This window comes from Oncorhynchus masou, chromosome 24, assembly GCF_036934945.1.
Source record: "Oncorhynchus masou masou isolate Uvic2021 chromosome 24, UVic_Omas_1.1, whole genome shotgun sequence".
NCBI classification, from domain to species: Eukaryota; Metazoa; Chordata; class Actinopteri; order Salmoniformes; family Salmonidae; genus Oncorhynchus; species Oncorhynchus masou.
Genome location: NC_088235.1, coordinates 87722551 through 87740616, shown reverse-complemented (window position 1 = coordinate 87740616; position 18066 = coordinate 87722551). Strand labels below are relative to the sequence as shown.

At 40.8% G+C, this 18066-nt stretch overlaps 1 protein-coding gene across 3 annotated transcripts in view; it reads right to left on the bottom strand.

The window, feature by feature from the left end:
• The window catches only part of LOC135512919 (inactive N-acetylated-alpha-linked acidic dipeptidase-like protein 2), a 270364-nt gene that overhangs the window by 63465 nt on the left and 188833 nt on the right, over positions 1-18066 (bottom strand). For 2 of the 3 annotated variants that reach the window (XM_064935436.1, XM_064935438.1), the window contains exons 7-10: positions 15784-15876; positions 15485-15529; positions 14074-14279; positions 13064-13192 (exon numbers count right to left, since the gene is read on the bottom strand). In XM_064935436.1, the coding sequence (XP_064791508.1) occupies positions 13064-13192; positions 14074-14279; positions 15485-15529; positions 15784-15876 (473 nt within the window). The remainder of the gene's footprint in view (positions 1-13063; positions 13193-14073; positions 14280-15484; positions 15530-15783; positions 15877-18066) is intronic. The other variant, XM_064935437.1, reaches the window with a different exon arrangement.

The window sequence follows — 18066 nt, the reverse complement described above, 5'->3', positions numbered from 1 at the left end:
TGTGTTGATAAATTCACTGCTCAACTGAGGGACCTTACAGATAATAATATGTGTGGGGTACAGAGATAAGGTATTCGTATTTATTATGGATCCCCTTTAGCTTCTGTCAGGGCAGCAGCTACTCCTACTGGGGTTCGGAAAAATAAAGGCAGTTATACAATCTTAAAAACATTAAAATACATTCATAACAGATTTCACAACACACTGAGTTCGTGCCCTCAGGACCCTACTCCACTACCACATATCTACAACACAAAATTCATGTGTATGTGTGTGTATAGTGCGTATGTTATCATGTTTGTGTATCCATGTATCTGTTGCCTATGTTTGTGTTGTTTCACAGTCCTTGCTGTTCCATAAGCTGTTTTTATCTGTTTAAAAGAAAAAAATCTGATTCTACTGCTTGCATCAGTTACCTGATGTGGAATAGAGTTCCATGTAGTCATGGCTCTATGTAGTACTGTGCGCCTCCCATAGTCTGTTCTGGACTGTTAAGAGACCTCTGGTGGCAATGACCATCTTAGCTACTGTTCTATCAATTTGTTTTGACCATGGCGGTTTACAATCCAGGGTTACTCCAAGCCGTTTAGTCACCTCAACTTGCTCAATTTCCACATTATTTATTACAATATTTAGTTTAGGTTTTGTGTTTAGTGAATGATTTGTCGAAATACAATGCTTTTAGTTTTTAAAATATTTAGGACTAACTTATTCCTTTCCACCCATTCTGAAACTAACTGCAGCTCTTTGTTAAGTGTCGCAGTCATTTCAGTCGCTATAGTAGCTGACGTGTATAGTGTTGAGTCATCTGACATACATAGACACGCTGGCTTTACTCAAAACAAGTGTCCTGTCATTATTAAATATATAAAAAGTAAGGGGCCTAGACAGCTTCCCTGGGAGGGAAATTCCTGATTCTACCTGGATTATGTTGGAGAGGCTTCCATTAAAGAACACCCTCTGTGTTCTGTTAGACAGGTAACTCTTTATCCACAATATAGCAGGGGGTGTAAAGCCATAGCACACATTTTTGTCCAGCAGCAGACTATGGTTGATAATGTTTAAAGCCGCACTGAAATCTTAGAAAACAGCCTCCAAAATCATTTTATCATCAATTTCTATCAGCCAATCATTAGTCATTTGCGTAAGTGATGTGCTTGTTGAATGTCCTTCCCTATAAGTGTGCTGAAAGTCTGTTGTCAATTTTTCTACTGTAAAACAGGCTGATTGGTTGGATATTTGAGCCAGTAAAGGGGGATTTACTATTCTTAGGCAGCAGAATTAGTTCGGCTTCACTCCAGGCCTGAGGGCACTCACTTTCTAATAGGCTTAAATTGAAGATTGCATGGCAAATAGGAGTGGCAATATTGTTCACTATTATCCTCGGTAATTTTCCATCCAAGTTGTCAGAACCCGGTGGCTTATCATTGTTGATAGACAATAATACTTTTTTCACCTTTTCCACACTCACTTTACTGAATTCAAATTGACAATTCTTGTGTTTCATAATTTGGTCAAATATACTTGGATGTGTAGTGCAAGCGTTTGTTGCTGGCATGTCATGCATACGTTTGCTAATCTTGCCAATTAAAACAATTATTAAAGTAGATGGCACTATCAGTTGTTTTTGTGATGAATGAGCCATCCGATTCAATGAATGATGGAGTTGAGTTTGCCTTTTTTCCCTCAATTTAATTGAAGGTGCTCCAAAGCTTTTTACTATCATTCTTTATGTAATTTATATTTGTTTCATAGTGTAGATTGTTCTTCTTTTTATTCAATTTGGTCACATAATTTCTCAATTTGCAGTACGTTTGAAAAAATGATTGTCATTCAACAATCATGTTTAGCACTATTATTGCACCCAGTGAGTCCATGCATCTTATTATGTGACATGTTAAGCATATTTGTACTCCTGAATTTATTTAGGCTTGCCATAAGGGTTTGAATACTTATTGTCTCAAGACATTTCAGCTTTTTATTTTTTATTAATTTGTAAAAATATTCAAAAAACATTGGGGTATTGTATGGGCCAGTGACAAAAAAAATCTCAATTTAATCAATTTTAAATTCAGTCTGTAACACAACAACATCTGGAAAAATTCATAGGGTGTAAATACTTTCTGAAGCCATTGTATGTTATGTCTAGTCTATGAGATCAGGCTGGCAAAGCATGGCCATTTCTCTAGACTGTTTTCTGTAGGCGGAATGAAAACAACTTGACCCAGTTAAACATCTTTCTATCAAAAGTACTCACTGTACTTCACCTCTTTCTAGGTAAATAAAACAGCCTCAAGTGTTACTGTTGTATCCAAAGAATTGTAAAGATAAAAAAAAAAAATGGACATACATTACTATATCGTAAGTACCAGTATAAATGTAACTGCTTTCCTAAGAACATCACAAAGGATTCAATATACACACTTATTTAGTATGTTTTCCTATCAAGGTTCTGTTGAACTCGTTTTTAGCAAACAAACTCCATGCCTAGAGAAGGTAAAGGGAAAGAGACTGGTAGAGAAAGCAAGAGCGAAAGAGAGGGGGGAGAGAGAGAGGGAGAGAGCAAGATAGAGGAAGATAGCAAGGTAGAGAGAGAGGATAGAAAGCTAGCAAGATCAAGAACGAGGGTAGAGGAGAGAGAGGAAGGGAGGCTCTGATAAAATTTGTCAGCCGAGCTGGTTTACTAGCGGCGGTTTATTGATTGTGTACTAATTGATGGCCGTCATAGGTTATAAAACATGCCATGATGCTGCCTTGGAAGAGAGGCGTCTCTACTGTGCAGGCATGCTGCTGGTGTGATTGATCTCCTATAGTCACATGCTACAACCATTACAAGCCTAACCCGCAACACCATAACATTAAAAAAACAAGTAACAACAAAATACTGCTTTGGTGAGTGAACCAGGCAGGTAAATACAGTATATATAGATTGTTTTTAATGAATTCAAGATTGGTATCCCTTGGTAACGCTTTGTCATAAACATTTGCATGACACAGAAACTGTGCACATATTCTCTAAACCTTGAAGCTCAAAAACAACATTTTAATTTCCAGACAAACATGAGCTGTGTTCGAATACTAACTGCACTCAACGTACTATTTGTGACGTGACTTGAGTATAGTATGCTTATTGGTCATAGTATGGATATAGTTAGTATGTCAAAAGTTCCTGGATGTCGTTCTAAATTTGCCAAAATACGAAGTATACATGCAGTGGACACTTTTTTCTGTATTCTTAGGACCTATAATATAATTCTTCAGAAAATGGATGTGGCTTCACAACATTTTCAGATTTTAAGAAAATGGGGTAAAATATGCAGCCAAAGTCTGACGAGAGTGGATACAAATTAATTTAACTAATTATGACAAATGTTGAGCAATGTAATAAAGTAATAACTTTTCAAATAAGTTACGATACACCTTATGTTGGCTGACAATTTGTTAGCTACACTATCCTTATGAATCGCATAGCATTACACCAGTACCGGTATGTTAGCTAACGTTACTTGGCTACTAATACATCGAACTTGCCATGCAGTATATTAACTATCTGCTATCTATCTAACAAATGTTTATTGGCTTGATTATTTATTTAGCTAAGTGGTATAGTCATTGTGCATTTCATTGGACATGATTCATTCTGGCTATATACTACGATTTCAGAGAACTCTCACGCAAAATAACCCGTTGAATATGACCGGTGTCAGTAAACATTGGCAAAAAATAGCATAATTAAATTGTTGCCAGCAACACAGTTACAGTCATCAACGCTCTGGATAACATGAAAACAGCTTTTACCAGCTCTGATAGGGTGAGTAAAATGGTCAGAGTGAGGTGTTCTCTCATTTGCGTCTGGAAGTAGCTAGCCCACATTAGCCAGTTAGCTTGGGTGCTTGACCTTCGTTGAACGCTCGGATCAACCCTACTTATCGGCCAGAGCATCCAGTGTGTGCGCTCTGAACGCTCCGAATGGACAATCTGACAACGCCCAGAGCACACTCTGGCACGCCAGACTGAATTTACAAACACAACAGAAATCGTAAAATGTTTAGCTAATCATGTGTTACGCTAACAAAATAGCCAGAGGTTGCATAGCAACAGCATCAACTTCCGATAGACAGACAAAGCTCTAGTACGCTCAGCTGAAATGATACAGTTCGTTTACAGTATACTAAAATGAACTAATTGTATATAGTATGTAGTATATACTCATTAAGTATGTCGTATGGGTATTTGAACACAGCTATGGTTTTGTGTTACAGATAAAAGGATGTCCTGGGGCTGTGAATACTAGTGAAAAAATCATCAGAATTCTTGTCCAGTTCTGATACATATACAAATCTCCAGGCAACACACTCCACGTGTGATTAATCTTGTATGGAGAAAGTGAACTATGATCACTCGCTGCACCCTATTCTACTGTGTAATCTTGTCTGTGAAGAATAGCCCAGTAGGCAGCTGCCTGTGTGTGTTTGTGAGAATGTGATTGATATAAATAGATGTGAATGCCTGATGAGGGGAAAAGAATAGGATGGAGAAGAACAGAACGCACTTGACCCTCTCAACTAGGGGTTTTCTTCGCAATAAGGGTAAATAAAAAACATTTGTCTATGGATGTCGAGCCACAAAGGTATTGAGATGAAATGGAATGAGATTGGAATTGGAATCATTAAATCGATGTTAAGCAGAATTCCATTCTCTGATATTATGCCTTTCTTTAATGGCTAATAATCCTGGATAATGTTCCGGGATTCTTCCGATGGCATTGAGGAGTACACCACATCAGTCACTGGCTTCATCAATAAGTGCATCGATGATGTCGTCCCCATAGTGACTGTACATACATACCCCAACCAGAAGCCATGGATTACTGACAACATCTGCACTGAGCTAAAGAGAAGAGCTGCTGCTATCAAGGCGCGGGACTCTAACCCGGAAGCTTATAAGAAATCCTGCTATGCCCTCCAACAAACCATCAAACAGGCAAAGCATCAATACAGGATTAAGATCGAATCGTACTACACTGGCTCCGATGCTCATTGGATCTGGCAGGGCTCGCAAACTCTTACAGTCTACAAAGGGAAGCACAGCCGAGAGCTGCCCAGTGACACGAGCCCACCAGAGGAGCTAAATTGCTTCTATCTCACTTTGAGGAAAGTAACACTGTTCCGTACGACTGTGTGATCACGCTTTACGTAGCCGATGTGAGTAAGACCTTTAAACAGGTCAACATTCACAAGGCCGCAGGTTCAGACGTATTACCAGGACATGTACTTTGAGCATGTGCTGACCAACTGACAAGTGTTCTCACTGACATTTTCAACCTCGTCCTGTCTGAGTCTGTAATAGCAACATGTTTCAAGCAGACCACCATAGTCCATGTGCCCAAGAACACTAAGGTAACCTGCCTAAATGACTACCGACCCGTAGCACTCATGTCTGTAGCCATGAAGTGCTTTGAAAGGCTGGTCATGGCTCACATCAACACCATAATCTCAGAAATCCTAGACCCATTCCAATTTGCATACCGCCCCAACAGATCCACAGATGATGCAATCTCTATTGCACTCCACACTGCCCTTTCCCACCTGGACAAAAGGAACACCTATGTGAGAATGCTATTCATTGACTACAGCTCAGCATTCAACACCATAGTGCTCAGTCCCCTCCTGTACTCCGTGTTCACTCATGACTGCACGGCCAGGCACGACTCCAACACCATCATTAAGTTTGCCGATGACACAACAGCGGTCGGCCTGATCACCGACAACCGACAGCCTATAGGGAGGAGGTCAGAGACCTGAACGTGTGGTGCAAGGGCAACAAATTTTCCCTCAATGTGATCAAGGCAAAGGAGAGGATTGTGAACTACAGGAAAAGGAGGACCAAGCACGCCCCCATTCTCATCGACGGGGCTGTAGTGGAGCAGGTTGAGAGCTTCAAGTTCCTTGGTGTCCCCATCACCAACGAACTAACATGGTCCAAGCACACCAAGACAGTGGTGAAGAGGGCACGACAAACCCTATTCCCCCCTCAGTAGACTGAAAAGATTTGGCATGGGTCCTCAGATACTCAAACGGTTCTACAGCTGCATCATAGAGAGCATCCTGATGGGTTGCATCACTACCTGCTATGGAAACTGCTCAGCCTCCGACTGCAAGGCACTACAGAGGGTAGTGAGTACGGCCCAGTGCATCACTGGGGCCAAGCTTCCTGCCATCCAGGACCTCTTTACCAGGCGGTGTCAGAGGAACGCCTTAAAAATTGTCAAAGACTCCAGCCACCCTAGTCATAGACTGATCTCTCTGCTACCGTACAGCAAGCAGTACCAGAGCGCCAAGTCTCGGTCCAAGAGGCTTCTAAACAGCTTCTACCCCCAAACCATAAGACTCCTGAATGTCTAATCAAATGGCTACCCAGACTATTTGCATTGCCCCCCCCCCTCTTTTACGCTGCTGTTACTTGCTGTTAATATCTATGCATACTCACTTTAATAACTCTACCTACATGTACATATTACCTACATTACCTCTTACAACTACATTGTTGGTTAAGGGCTTGTAAGTAAGCATTTCATTTCACATTTCACTGTCTACTACACCTGTTGTTTTCCACGCATGTGACAAATAAAATGTGATTTGATTTGATTTAATAATTGCTGAGTCACAGGCTGTGCTATAAAGACGGACTATCTCTCTAGAGTTCAAGTGAAACATAGTCTACTCTACATTACAGTAAAATGTGTAAGAGTGAGGAGGAAGATGACATTGGGAGAATCTCAATTGCATACTCTTCGCCTCCTCTCTCCTCCTTCTCAAAACCCAATGGAGGAAAAGGTCAGAAGGGAGGGCCTTGTGGCTCTCTCATCCAATGGGTTTTAAGAAGATGAGGAGAGAGGATGCGAGGAGTATGCAACTGAGATCCTCCCATTATGCTGTGTCATCAACTTCAGCTTATATGTCATAACTGAGTGACTGACAGCCACCTACGTGCAGAGAGAACAGACCGTTCTAGAACACTTCCAGCCCAACAGATAGACATGGTCCCATGACTCCCTGTGTGTGAACATCCCTGGGGTGCCCCTGTCTGTGCAGTGTGATAGTACACTATGTGCAGTGTGACAGCACACTGGCTAATTTGAGTCAATGGTAATCAGGGTCTGCTCAAACGCCTCCAAATCTATTCTGCTATATCCAGGCCCTCTTGTTAGAGAAGATGAGAAAATAGCTAGGAAAACTTTACAAAGTCAGGGGATAGTACGCCACAGTACTAAAGACAATAATTAACCCTTTACACTCATGGGAATTGGCCTATATGGATAGGGTTAAATTGAAATGTTTCTTACAGAAGAAATGTGAAATGCATAACCATGGTAACAATTGAAAGGGAACAGTTTCAAGATTATCAGAACATTATTAGACCAAAGGTGAGGACACATCAGTTCACCGGACATAAGACTGAATCCAAACATTACACAAACATTTTATGTGCATTTTACATTTACTGTACTTTTTGCCGCACTTGATGATAAAAAGTGACAAGGATTTGAGTGAGAGGACTAACTGGTGTATCCAAGTCACCACACACCACTCCAAACTGTGCACAGTTCCTAAGTCATTTCAATGCACTTTTATGGCTCAAGGAAAGAGCCTTCAACTATAAGGTCATTTTTTTGCTCTCCTAGCTGTGTTGTTGAGGTACTAGAGCAAGAACACTTAGCAGTTGTTTTATTTGGAACACAACCATACATCCCCACCATCACACAATTACTGTTGTTGTTTACACAATCCAAAAACGGTCCATTGAAAATCCCAATCTGGGTCAGGTGGGCATCATTTGAAAGCCTGTTATATTGCCAACATGAGCTAAGTTATAAAATAAGATATTACAGTTAGGCTCTCACAATGAAATTCAGGGAAACAAATCATAGCGCGCATAGAATGAAGTCATGAGTGCATTCAGGTCGTGGAAAATTTTCTTCACAATAGACAAAGATAGGCTCATTCTATTCAGAACAATATGGACACAAAAGGCTGAAACGTTGGATGTCTACACGTTCTAAGGACTTAAGTTTGGTGATTGCGTAAGGTCCCCATGAGAGACAGAACACTGAGACAATCACGGCGCAAAGCTCCTATATTTTGCTGGCCCACCCGACCATCACAGAAAGCACTGAGCTCGGCTGAAACACCTGCATTTTGGACCTCTCTTACTCAAGGAAACAAAAAAGAGACCATGTTTGTATGTGGCTTTATTAACTCAATTATATATATACGTATATATATTTTTTGCTAAGCGATCACAGGGATGCTGGCCCATGTTGACTCCAATACTTTGTGTCAAGTTGGCTAGATGTCCTTTGGGTGGTGGACCATTCTTGATACACACAGGAAACTGTTGAGCGTGAAAAACTCAGCAGCATTGCTGTTCTTGACAAAACTGGTGCGCTTGGCACCTACTCCCATGCCCAGTTCAAAGGCACTTATATCTTTTGTCTTGCCCATTCACCCTCTGAATAGCACACATACACAATCCATGTCTCAATTGTTTCAAGGCTTAAAAATCCCTCTTTAACCTGTCTCCTCCCCTTCATCTACACTGATTGAATTGGATTTAACAAGTGACATCAATAAGGGATCACAGTTTTCACTTGCATTCACCTGGTCAGTCTATGTCACAGCAGGTGTTCTTAATGTTTTGTACACTCAATGTTTTGTACATATGAGTTTTATGATATGGAAATGTGAGTGTACATTTGGGCTCACGGTTGTTTGGCTTGCTTGTAGGACATCAAAGTGGTATTTATTATAATCCTCACTGTCTCATGTTTCGAAAAGTATCCTCTTAATTTTCAGAATTTGGGCCTTCTGAGTGGTGCAGTGGTCTAAGGCAACTACAGACCCTGGTTTGTTCCCAAGCTGTGTCACAACCGGCCGTGAACGAGAGTCACATAGTGCGGCGCACATTTGACCCAGCATCGTCCAGGTCAGGGGATTGGCCCGAGGGGTTTGGCCGGGGTGGTAGGGCGTCATTGTAAATAAGAATTTGTTCCTAACTGACTTGCCTAATTAAATAAAGGTTAAATAAAATTGAAAAAAATAAATAAAAAATCCCTCACTCAGACAACCAACAATTTGCAAAAGTTTTGTGAGGGTTGGGGGTGACTTCTTGTCACGCAAGTTGGTCATGTTCAGAATGGCTGTCAATCAAAACCCATACAGCGCTGTGAAGCTCAGAGCCAGAGCTCTGGCGTCATGTATAGCATGTTACTGTACAGGCATATCTGCCATTTTCAACCAGTATACATACGGGGTACGAGTGTAAAGGGTTACCATGTTTATAAAATGCACTCAATTCACGGTGTAAGGATCAATACAATGCCTCAAAACACACTTATCTTTGCAATAGCATGCATGACTAAAGAAGGGAGAGCATTCCCCTATGAAAATGTATTAAATCCATTATGAGTAATTGGGCTTTTAATAGTGATAATTAAGGCTGCTTGTTTCTCAGGAGTTCTACCACTACTTGCCAGTGCCTGAGTTTCCTTACAATATAACAGTGAGCCTGCTATTTCTATAGAGCAGGATACTGTAAAAGCGTTGGTTATTGGTATTGTTGGTTCCTTTCTCATAAAACAGGATTATCAGGAGGATTTTACATATGTGATTAATAAAATACACCCATTGACGGAGATACAAAGCTTATTATGCTAATTCAATAATATGTTTCTCTCTGTTTGATAATCGGAATTCATGAGTTTTCTGATCCAGATTTTCCTTCGCAGCACCGCTGTAGTTCAGACACATACGGATTGTAAACCACAACACTGATACCATGGCTATAAACTCACCGGCACATCCAAATGATTTACTAGGAGCTTTTCCACATTTCAAGACAGATGTACGCAAAACAAACAAATGAATCACTCTTCCTCACAGTTTCTATTTTCTGCAATATATACATCCTATGTCAAGGCTATTAAATTGAGCAGAGTGAATTTGAGAGATACCTTGTGTAGATAATACTCCTCCACACGGGCAATAGGGTAACCTCTCTCTGGACAGATTGAACTAGTAGGAGTACAGAATGGATCTAACAGCACAACATCTATGGACTATTTCCAATCTGAATCCCTACAGTTGAATTCTGCATTGACAAACACCTGTTTTAATCAGAAGCGACTTCTCTGAAAGGATTACAAGTTAGTCTGCTATTCTAAATGGATTTTCCATCAGAATACGTTCAGACTGTCAATGTTTATTTAAGTAACTTATGAGCGAGAGCGAGAGAGAAACGAGAGAGAGTCATTTGAATCCTAAGGATGCAGCTTTAATCAGTTGTGAAACTTGGTGTACTTTGCCACTAGATATAAAAATGCATGCATCAGTATATCTGCATATTTCAGGCGACATTTACAAATAATGGATAATGGATTTGCTTGTCAATTGTAATTTAAATGATTTATGCCACTGTGGTCTATTCGTGAACCCCAGCAGGGAGAGACTTTTATGGCAAACAACATTTTCGATAACATCAGCTCTGGCACAAAAATCTTTGATCTAATCATTCCCGGTTTGTTTGTCCATGGATAAGGTTGAAAACTCACTGGCCACAACATACAGTGAATCAATTCAGACACAATCTCTTGTTCACTGGTAAAATGCAATAGATGGGAACTTTAAAGTGGATTATTAAGGCTTAACAGGGTTTAGCGCAGCCTATCTTCGATGGGAATCTACAAGCAGACAGACAGCACAGTTATTGTGTTGCCCCAGTGTCCACAGAGCACAATCACAGCAACAGATAAAAGTAACTTGGTTCCTGTGGGAGACCCATGGCACTGAAGAACAAACAGCCTTGTGGACTCCATGAGAAATATTTGGTTATATCCCGATTACCAAATATATGGTCATCTTAGACACAGACTGCAAGTGGTGGATTAAATGTCCCACAACAAACACCCGTCCCCATACCTAAAACTCAACTCTGTAGGATTCCAGACACGGTTGGTGGATGATTCTACTTTGAAGGAATATTTGACGAGGGATACACTGCTCTTATTTCATTTCAGCACTGGCCAATCCAGGTCGCAATTGTAAATGAGAACTTGTTCTCAACTTGCCTACCTGGTTAAATAAAGGTGAAATAAATAAATAAATAAAAATCCGCTGCGAAGCTTCAGTTTAAAATACTATATAGAACAAAACAGAAACATCGCTACAACAATACCCGATTAAATTATGAAAGTTTCTCAATTTATTTTGTATGCTTGGCTCCATAATCCCCAAATGAGTATCTGTTGTATTATAATTGGTGCCAAAGCACCCATTCCAAACACATAAACAGAGTGGAATCTCTGCTTTGAGGCCAGCTGCAAAGTAAGATAAGTAGAAAGTGTTACCGTGCGAGCAAAAACATGATTTATTATGTCTCAAAATATTGAGACTGGTGAGCCTACCTGGTGCTTCAGAGTGCTACTTGAAAAGATGAATAGTGTGACTGGCGCTATTCACAGACTCAGCTGAAGCGGAATGAGCAGTAAGGACAAAGAGACACAGAGCACAAGGATGCATGTGTGTGGCATGATGAGACACCAAAACACACTGGAGTTAGCAGCTCTTCCCATGAACACATTACACAAAAGATGTAGAAGAAACACTAGTTTGCAGTTTCACACATCCTAGTTTTGCTGTTAACTATTGCTGCTGAAGCTGATGTTTCACTTACTCCATCCTTGGAATTGGAGCCTCTAATTAGTCAATGGCAATTAGCAAACGCCAGCCATATAGAGACAACCTGGCAACATTGTTTTGATGGGATTCATTTCAATTAGCATGCTAATAAGGACAGTTATATTTCCTTTCTCTGATTGGCAGTCTACTGTTACCATAAGTCATTAAAATTTTCTGAAGGAACAGACGACAATAGGAACACATTATTTTTTTTTACCTAGGCTAGTCAGTTAAGAACAAATTCTTATTTTCAATGACAGAACGACAGATTTGTACCTTGTCAGCTCTGGGATTTGAACTTGCAACCTTCCGGTCTAACCACTAGGCTACCCTGCCGCCCCAGGTAGTATGTATGAAGGAGTAGTAGTTGCTTTTGCTGATCACAATTGGCCCAGCATCGTCAAGGGTTTGGCCGGGGTAGGCCGTCATTGTAAATATGAATTTGTTCTGAACTGACTTGCCTAGCTAAATAAAGGTTAAATAAAAAAATAAAGATGCCAGAGGGCAAAAACAAAGTCGTAATCAGGAGAGTGTAAGACCAAAAACACAACAGCAGAGTCAACAGTCCACAAAAAAAGTTACATTAGCGTATCTGGGACACAAATCACTTAGGAAATCTGCCGTAATTTAAAAATAACTATGTTTTCCTTTTTATCTGGCTTCATTCACTAATTTAAGGAAGAAAGATAAATATATTGCTGTGTGTAGAGTAGAGGTCATTTCATCTCTCTGTGAGATATACCCTTCTGTTTGATTAAGCTCTATGCTGCCATGGCAGGTCTGCTTGCTTTTATTACTCCCCAAATGTCACAAGTGGACTGGCATTTAGGTTCATTAACAGGATTATGGCAAGAGGAGAAATAATAGAGCATTCTGCCATGAGAGTCCACCCTCTGACCCCCATGTAGCTTCCCTTACCAAGAACAATGGAATACTGACAATGTTTAAATAAGTTAGCCTTTTCAACACTCCTCCATCACAAGGTACAATTATTCAGGGTAGCAACCAGCAGATGGACTGCCTGGACTGCGCAAAAATGCAAATGCTTTTACCGTTTGAAATATAGTCTATTTTATTTTCATCCAGAGAAAAAAAACAAAATCGAAAATACTATAATTTACAAGGCATCTCAGGTTGAAGCAATGGATTTTGACCACTCGATCGATCATCTCTACTTTTCTGTGAGGATTCCTCATGTCCTCAAAGATAATAATATGTTGTAACACTGTCTATTTTTTGAATCACCTGTGGAAAAGATAGGATATAAAACACAATACAGATTGGCCAGTGTAAAGGAGAGAATGTGGAGGGATAATATAGCATTGTACCTTCTGGATGTCTGAGGTGAGTTGGAGCAGTGAGGGAGAGGCAGTGGAGCGCAGGGTCTCCGTCCCCCTGACAGGACTGTGGAGGCTGACGTAGGCTACAGCCCTGCTCTGCAGCACCACCCGGTTCTCCTGCAACAACACAACACAACATGCTGATTAAGCTTTGGAATACAATACCATATCATACAATACAATACATAGCTAGGATCTGTGCAACATCTGAATCCTCATCAAGGAGTTCACATCTCCTAGGACAATCAAGGCTGGGAATGTGTACAGAATAGTAAATGACAAACTAATTGGTTTGATACACATTATGTCTGACATTGGTACACCTCTGCATAAACTGTATATTGAAGCAAACAGGAAATAGCACATCAGAGCCTATACATTGGTTGAGATGGTGCTCCACAGAATTATTATAGAAAATGCCCGTGGCAACGTTTTTATAATAATCTTGCTATATCTAGTACATGACTTTGAATATTAAACTCACTAGTCCTCATTGCACTCTGAGATATACTAACTGCCAGGAGAATGTTATTAATGCTTGGCTGCAGCTACTGCCTTCCAATCTTTCCCTTAGAATCTCCAACATGGTTTGTTGGAGACGTACGAGAGTCAAGAGCTGTTTTTGTGTTATTTTTTCCCTTTCCATTGCTTGAAGCCTTGAGGGCTGACAGAAAGCCCTGTTTTCTCCTGTGGTGCAGAGCTGAAGTGAACACAGAGTGAGTAAATACAGTAGCTTTGACCTCCTATTAAACCAGATAATGTTGCTTCACCAGGGAAAAACACATACAGCACTCCTTTGGTACCGTAATAAACACACTGATACACGTGTGTATATAGTACATAAATACACTGATACATATCTGTATAGAGTACATAAACACCCTGATACACATGGGTATACAGTAAATATAGCAGGTACAGTATATAAGCGCTAAAGAGTAATTCCATGATAAGACTCGGGTTCACAGAAGAGGGACAGGGGATTCATGCAGATTTACCTCTCCCCACTCAAAGGAGCCGATGTTGCCGAGCGCTGATCCCCCCCATGAGCAGAAGACAGTGGTGCGGTCGGGTTCCCAGCCTCTCCGGGCCTGCTTGGTCACCGAGGTGATGATCTGAGTCATCATGGCAGAGCCGCCGCGCCAATCAGCTGCTGTCCCTTTATGCCAGCTGTCATGGCGACTGCCCACCAGCACATATCGATCTGTGCACAGACAGAGGAGAGGGACACACCCAGAGGACAGAACACACACACCCACACACCCACACACAAACACAAGGGTTGAGACTCTGTCTGACTGTCTGTTTAGTAAAGACTAAAACTTGTGTGAGTGAATAAAAGAGATTGCTCGGGGCAATGTTTTACACAAAGAGGAGTTGTTGTAATGGATTTCTTTATTTGGACTTTATTTGGATTTAGTTTTAGAGGCAGAAAAGGTCTGAAAATCAACTAAAATGTTGCCAGGATATTGTGTAGGAGAAGTAGCAAGATACACTGTATTCTGTCCTTCTTGGGTAAGAAGAGTGTAGGTGGGAGGCATTTGAAAGTGTACAAGAGTTGTGAAGGACAGATGAGTAAAAATAAAAGTGTTGTTGACCAACAACACAAACAGAATAAAACAGGCATCCCAATGGGCACACACCGGTTAAATCAACGGTTTTTTTTTTTAAACGTAATTTGTCTAAGTATTGTGACGTGCAATCATTGTGGAAAATAAATTGGATTTGAAAAAAGTAATCAACCAATACTGTTTTCATCTAATTTCAACCAGTGTTGTAAAAATGTAAATAAACATTGGTTTATACGTAAACATTGGTAAAACATAAGACAATACCAAAAGGTAAAGTTTATTATTAATACCATGAATTTGTCATCCTATTTACAAGGCTAATGGTAAATACTTCTAAACTTCCATAGATCAAATCAAACATGGATGATTTATCGTATACCCAGCTTCACGGGGAAATAATGGTGTCCTTTATTGGGCAAATCAAATGTCAACGTAGCCTAAATAAACCCAACCTCACTCCGAATTTAGTTTCACATACATCTTGTGTAAGAAAAGTTAGAGGAATTACTTTCAACTATTCAATGCTATTTAGATAATCCACGCAAATGAGTATGGAAGCTAGTCAATGTCTAAATCTGTTTAGTAATTTTCATGGGGCATTTAGACAGGTAGGTGTCCTGGCACGATACATTCTGGTGAAGGGAAGGGAAGATATTAAAGGTTTGCTCTGCACCAGGGACTTTATTGAAATCATCCTAAAGGCACCAACGCAGGACCGTCATTAAAAGGCCATTTCCAGGAGCTAAATGACCTGTGTCTGGGCCAGCCAGGATGGCGATGGCAGACATTGTTTTATAGAAGCAGTTTTTCACAACAGACAAAAAAGCTGTTTCAGCACCTGGAGGTTCCATTTTCCTCCACACACACTTCCTGAGTTGGTTCTCTGCAGGAAACAAAGAGGGCACAGTGGGGAGGACTAATCGCATAAGCAGTTATCTTGGAGATTATAATTTGGAGTGTGCCAGCATTCATGCTTAGTCTGTGAGTCTTACAAGATTGCTTCCTCTTGTTATTAAAGGTGGCTGAGATAAGGCAACTACTTCCGTAATCGCCATGATTGCATAATGTTCAAAGTCATTATGGATTTAGCGTGGTCTTTGTGCACTCAGCTGTGAACATTTTTTTATTTCTATTTACCTGGATTGGTCTTTCCTCTCAAGTATCCACACACATTGTTTACTGTCTTGTATATTGAGTGGGTTCCAATAGTTAGTTGTATCTTCCTCCTCTCTGTAAAATAATAAGACAAAGATAGGCCTTAGATCATCCATCCGCATCCCTCTGAGGACAACAACAAACAACACATTGTCTGCCAATTTAAAAAATAAATAAAAAATGGTTATTTTATATTCCTCCTCCTGTATACACTTGTTTCATCCCTCAGCCAGTTAAGGAAATTAATATCACTCTTACTGGCCAACATACACACATAACCCTAATTATAATTATAATTATAACCCTAAACCTAACTCCTAAGCCTAAAACCCAAAAGGATAGTATTGTTATACCACACACACACACACACACACACACACACACACACACACACACACACACACACACACACACACACACACAAAGCAGGTAAGTGGGTTATACAAGATTATATTTTTTGTAATCATTGAAGGGCAGCGGGGAGAGTGTGTAGTGCCACTGACCCCCAGGAGGGCTTAGTGAAGGGAGTGTGTTTGTTCTTCTAACATACTGAATCAGCACATCATTTACTTTTGCACAGATTTCTACAGTACATGTACAAAAAGTATACTTTAAGCCAGCTATAGGCAATATGCTTTGGTTCTATCAATGCTTATATTTCTATCTGCTGTGTGTCCGTGGCTCTTACGGTCATGCTAAAATGTCTGTCACCCTATCAAACTTTGTGCCCAAGGACCAAAACAGAAGGGATTAAAGTCAAATCCAGACTGACACAGTTTGGTTGTACTTTAAAAGTAGAAGTATACAGAGCAATTGAAGGGTTGGTGCAGAGAGGAAAATCACCCAGAGGCTTTCATAAAGAATATGAAGACTCCTTTACATTTCCTCTGGAGTCTGAGAATTCTAGCCAATTAAGGAACAAAGGGTCAGGGTGTGGGCGTGAATATATATACACCAGGAGATGAAAGGCAATCCGGTGTCCCGGAAGAGGACCCTCCCCTTCCTTTCTCCTCTCGTCCCCTTCCATTCCTCTCCTCTGCTTCTCTCCTCCTTTCTGCTTCTCTCCTCCTCTTCTTTCCTATTTCCTCTCTTCCCTCTCTTCTCCCCTCCTCAGAGCAGCGTTCTGTGACATTGCACCTTGGGAGTTCAAAGGGGAGCCTCTCTGTGTTGAGGATGTGGTCTCTCCGCAGGTAGGAAGGCGATGCGGAATTGAACATTCTGTTTAAAGAAAGGCTCCCAGATAGCATCCAGATGTGTTGGCCCTAGGGTGTACAGTACAGACACAGACTTTTTTATTAGGCTGCTTAGATGCAAAAATCACAGGGAAATAAAGATGAAGTGCCAGTGAAGATGTAATCCCCGGAAACAAATAGTGATGGAGGGGCCCAGTATATACTGTTTAGTTGACAGAGCATTTTTCCCCTCTGAGTCATTTAATTCTGTATAAAAATTCAGTGGACTTCTCACGGGCACACTTTCCCATTTATCACTTTTGACAACAGCACAAATGACTTTGGCTAAAGAGCAGAAGATGAACACATAGCTTTACAGAAGTATATTAAAATTGTGGCATGTAGGTATAGGGCTTTCACTACCGGGTAGCAGAAGGTATTAGGTTACTTGAAATCATGTTTATATGGTACTATTTACATTTCAATCTAGTCAATTGTCACAAATAGTCCGGGTATCCATTTGATGACCTGTTCAGGAGTCTTATGGCTTGGGGGTAAAAACTTTGAGAAGCCTTTTTGTCCTAGTCTTGGCACTCCGGTACCGTTTGCCATGCAGTTGTAGAGAGAACAGTCTATGACTGGGGTGGCTGGGGTCTTTGACAATTTTTAGGGCCTTCCTCTGACACCACCTGGTATAGAGGTCCTGGATGGCAGGCAGTTTAGCCCCAGTGATGTACTGGGCCGTACACACTACCCTCTGCAGTGCCTTGTGGTCAGAGGCCGAGCAATTGCCGTACCAGGCAGTGATGCCACCAGTCAGGATGCTCTCGATGTTGCAGCTGTAGAACCTTTTGAGGATCTCAGGACCCATGCCAAATCTTTTTAGTTTCCTGAGGGGGAATAGGCTTTGTCGTGCCCTCTTCACAACTGTCTTGGTGTGTTTTGGCCATTCTAGTGTGTTGTTGATGTGGACACCAAGGAACTTGAAGCTCTCAACCTGCTCCACTACAGCCCTGTCGATGAGAATGGGGGTGTGCTCAGACCTCCTTTTTCTGTAGTCCACAATCATCTCCTTAGTCTTGGTTACATTGAG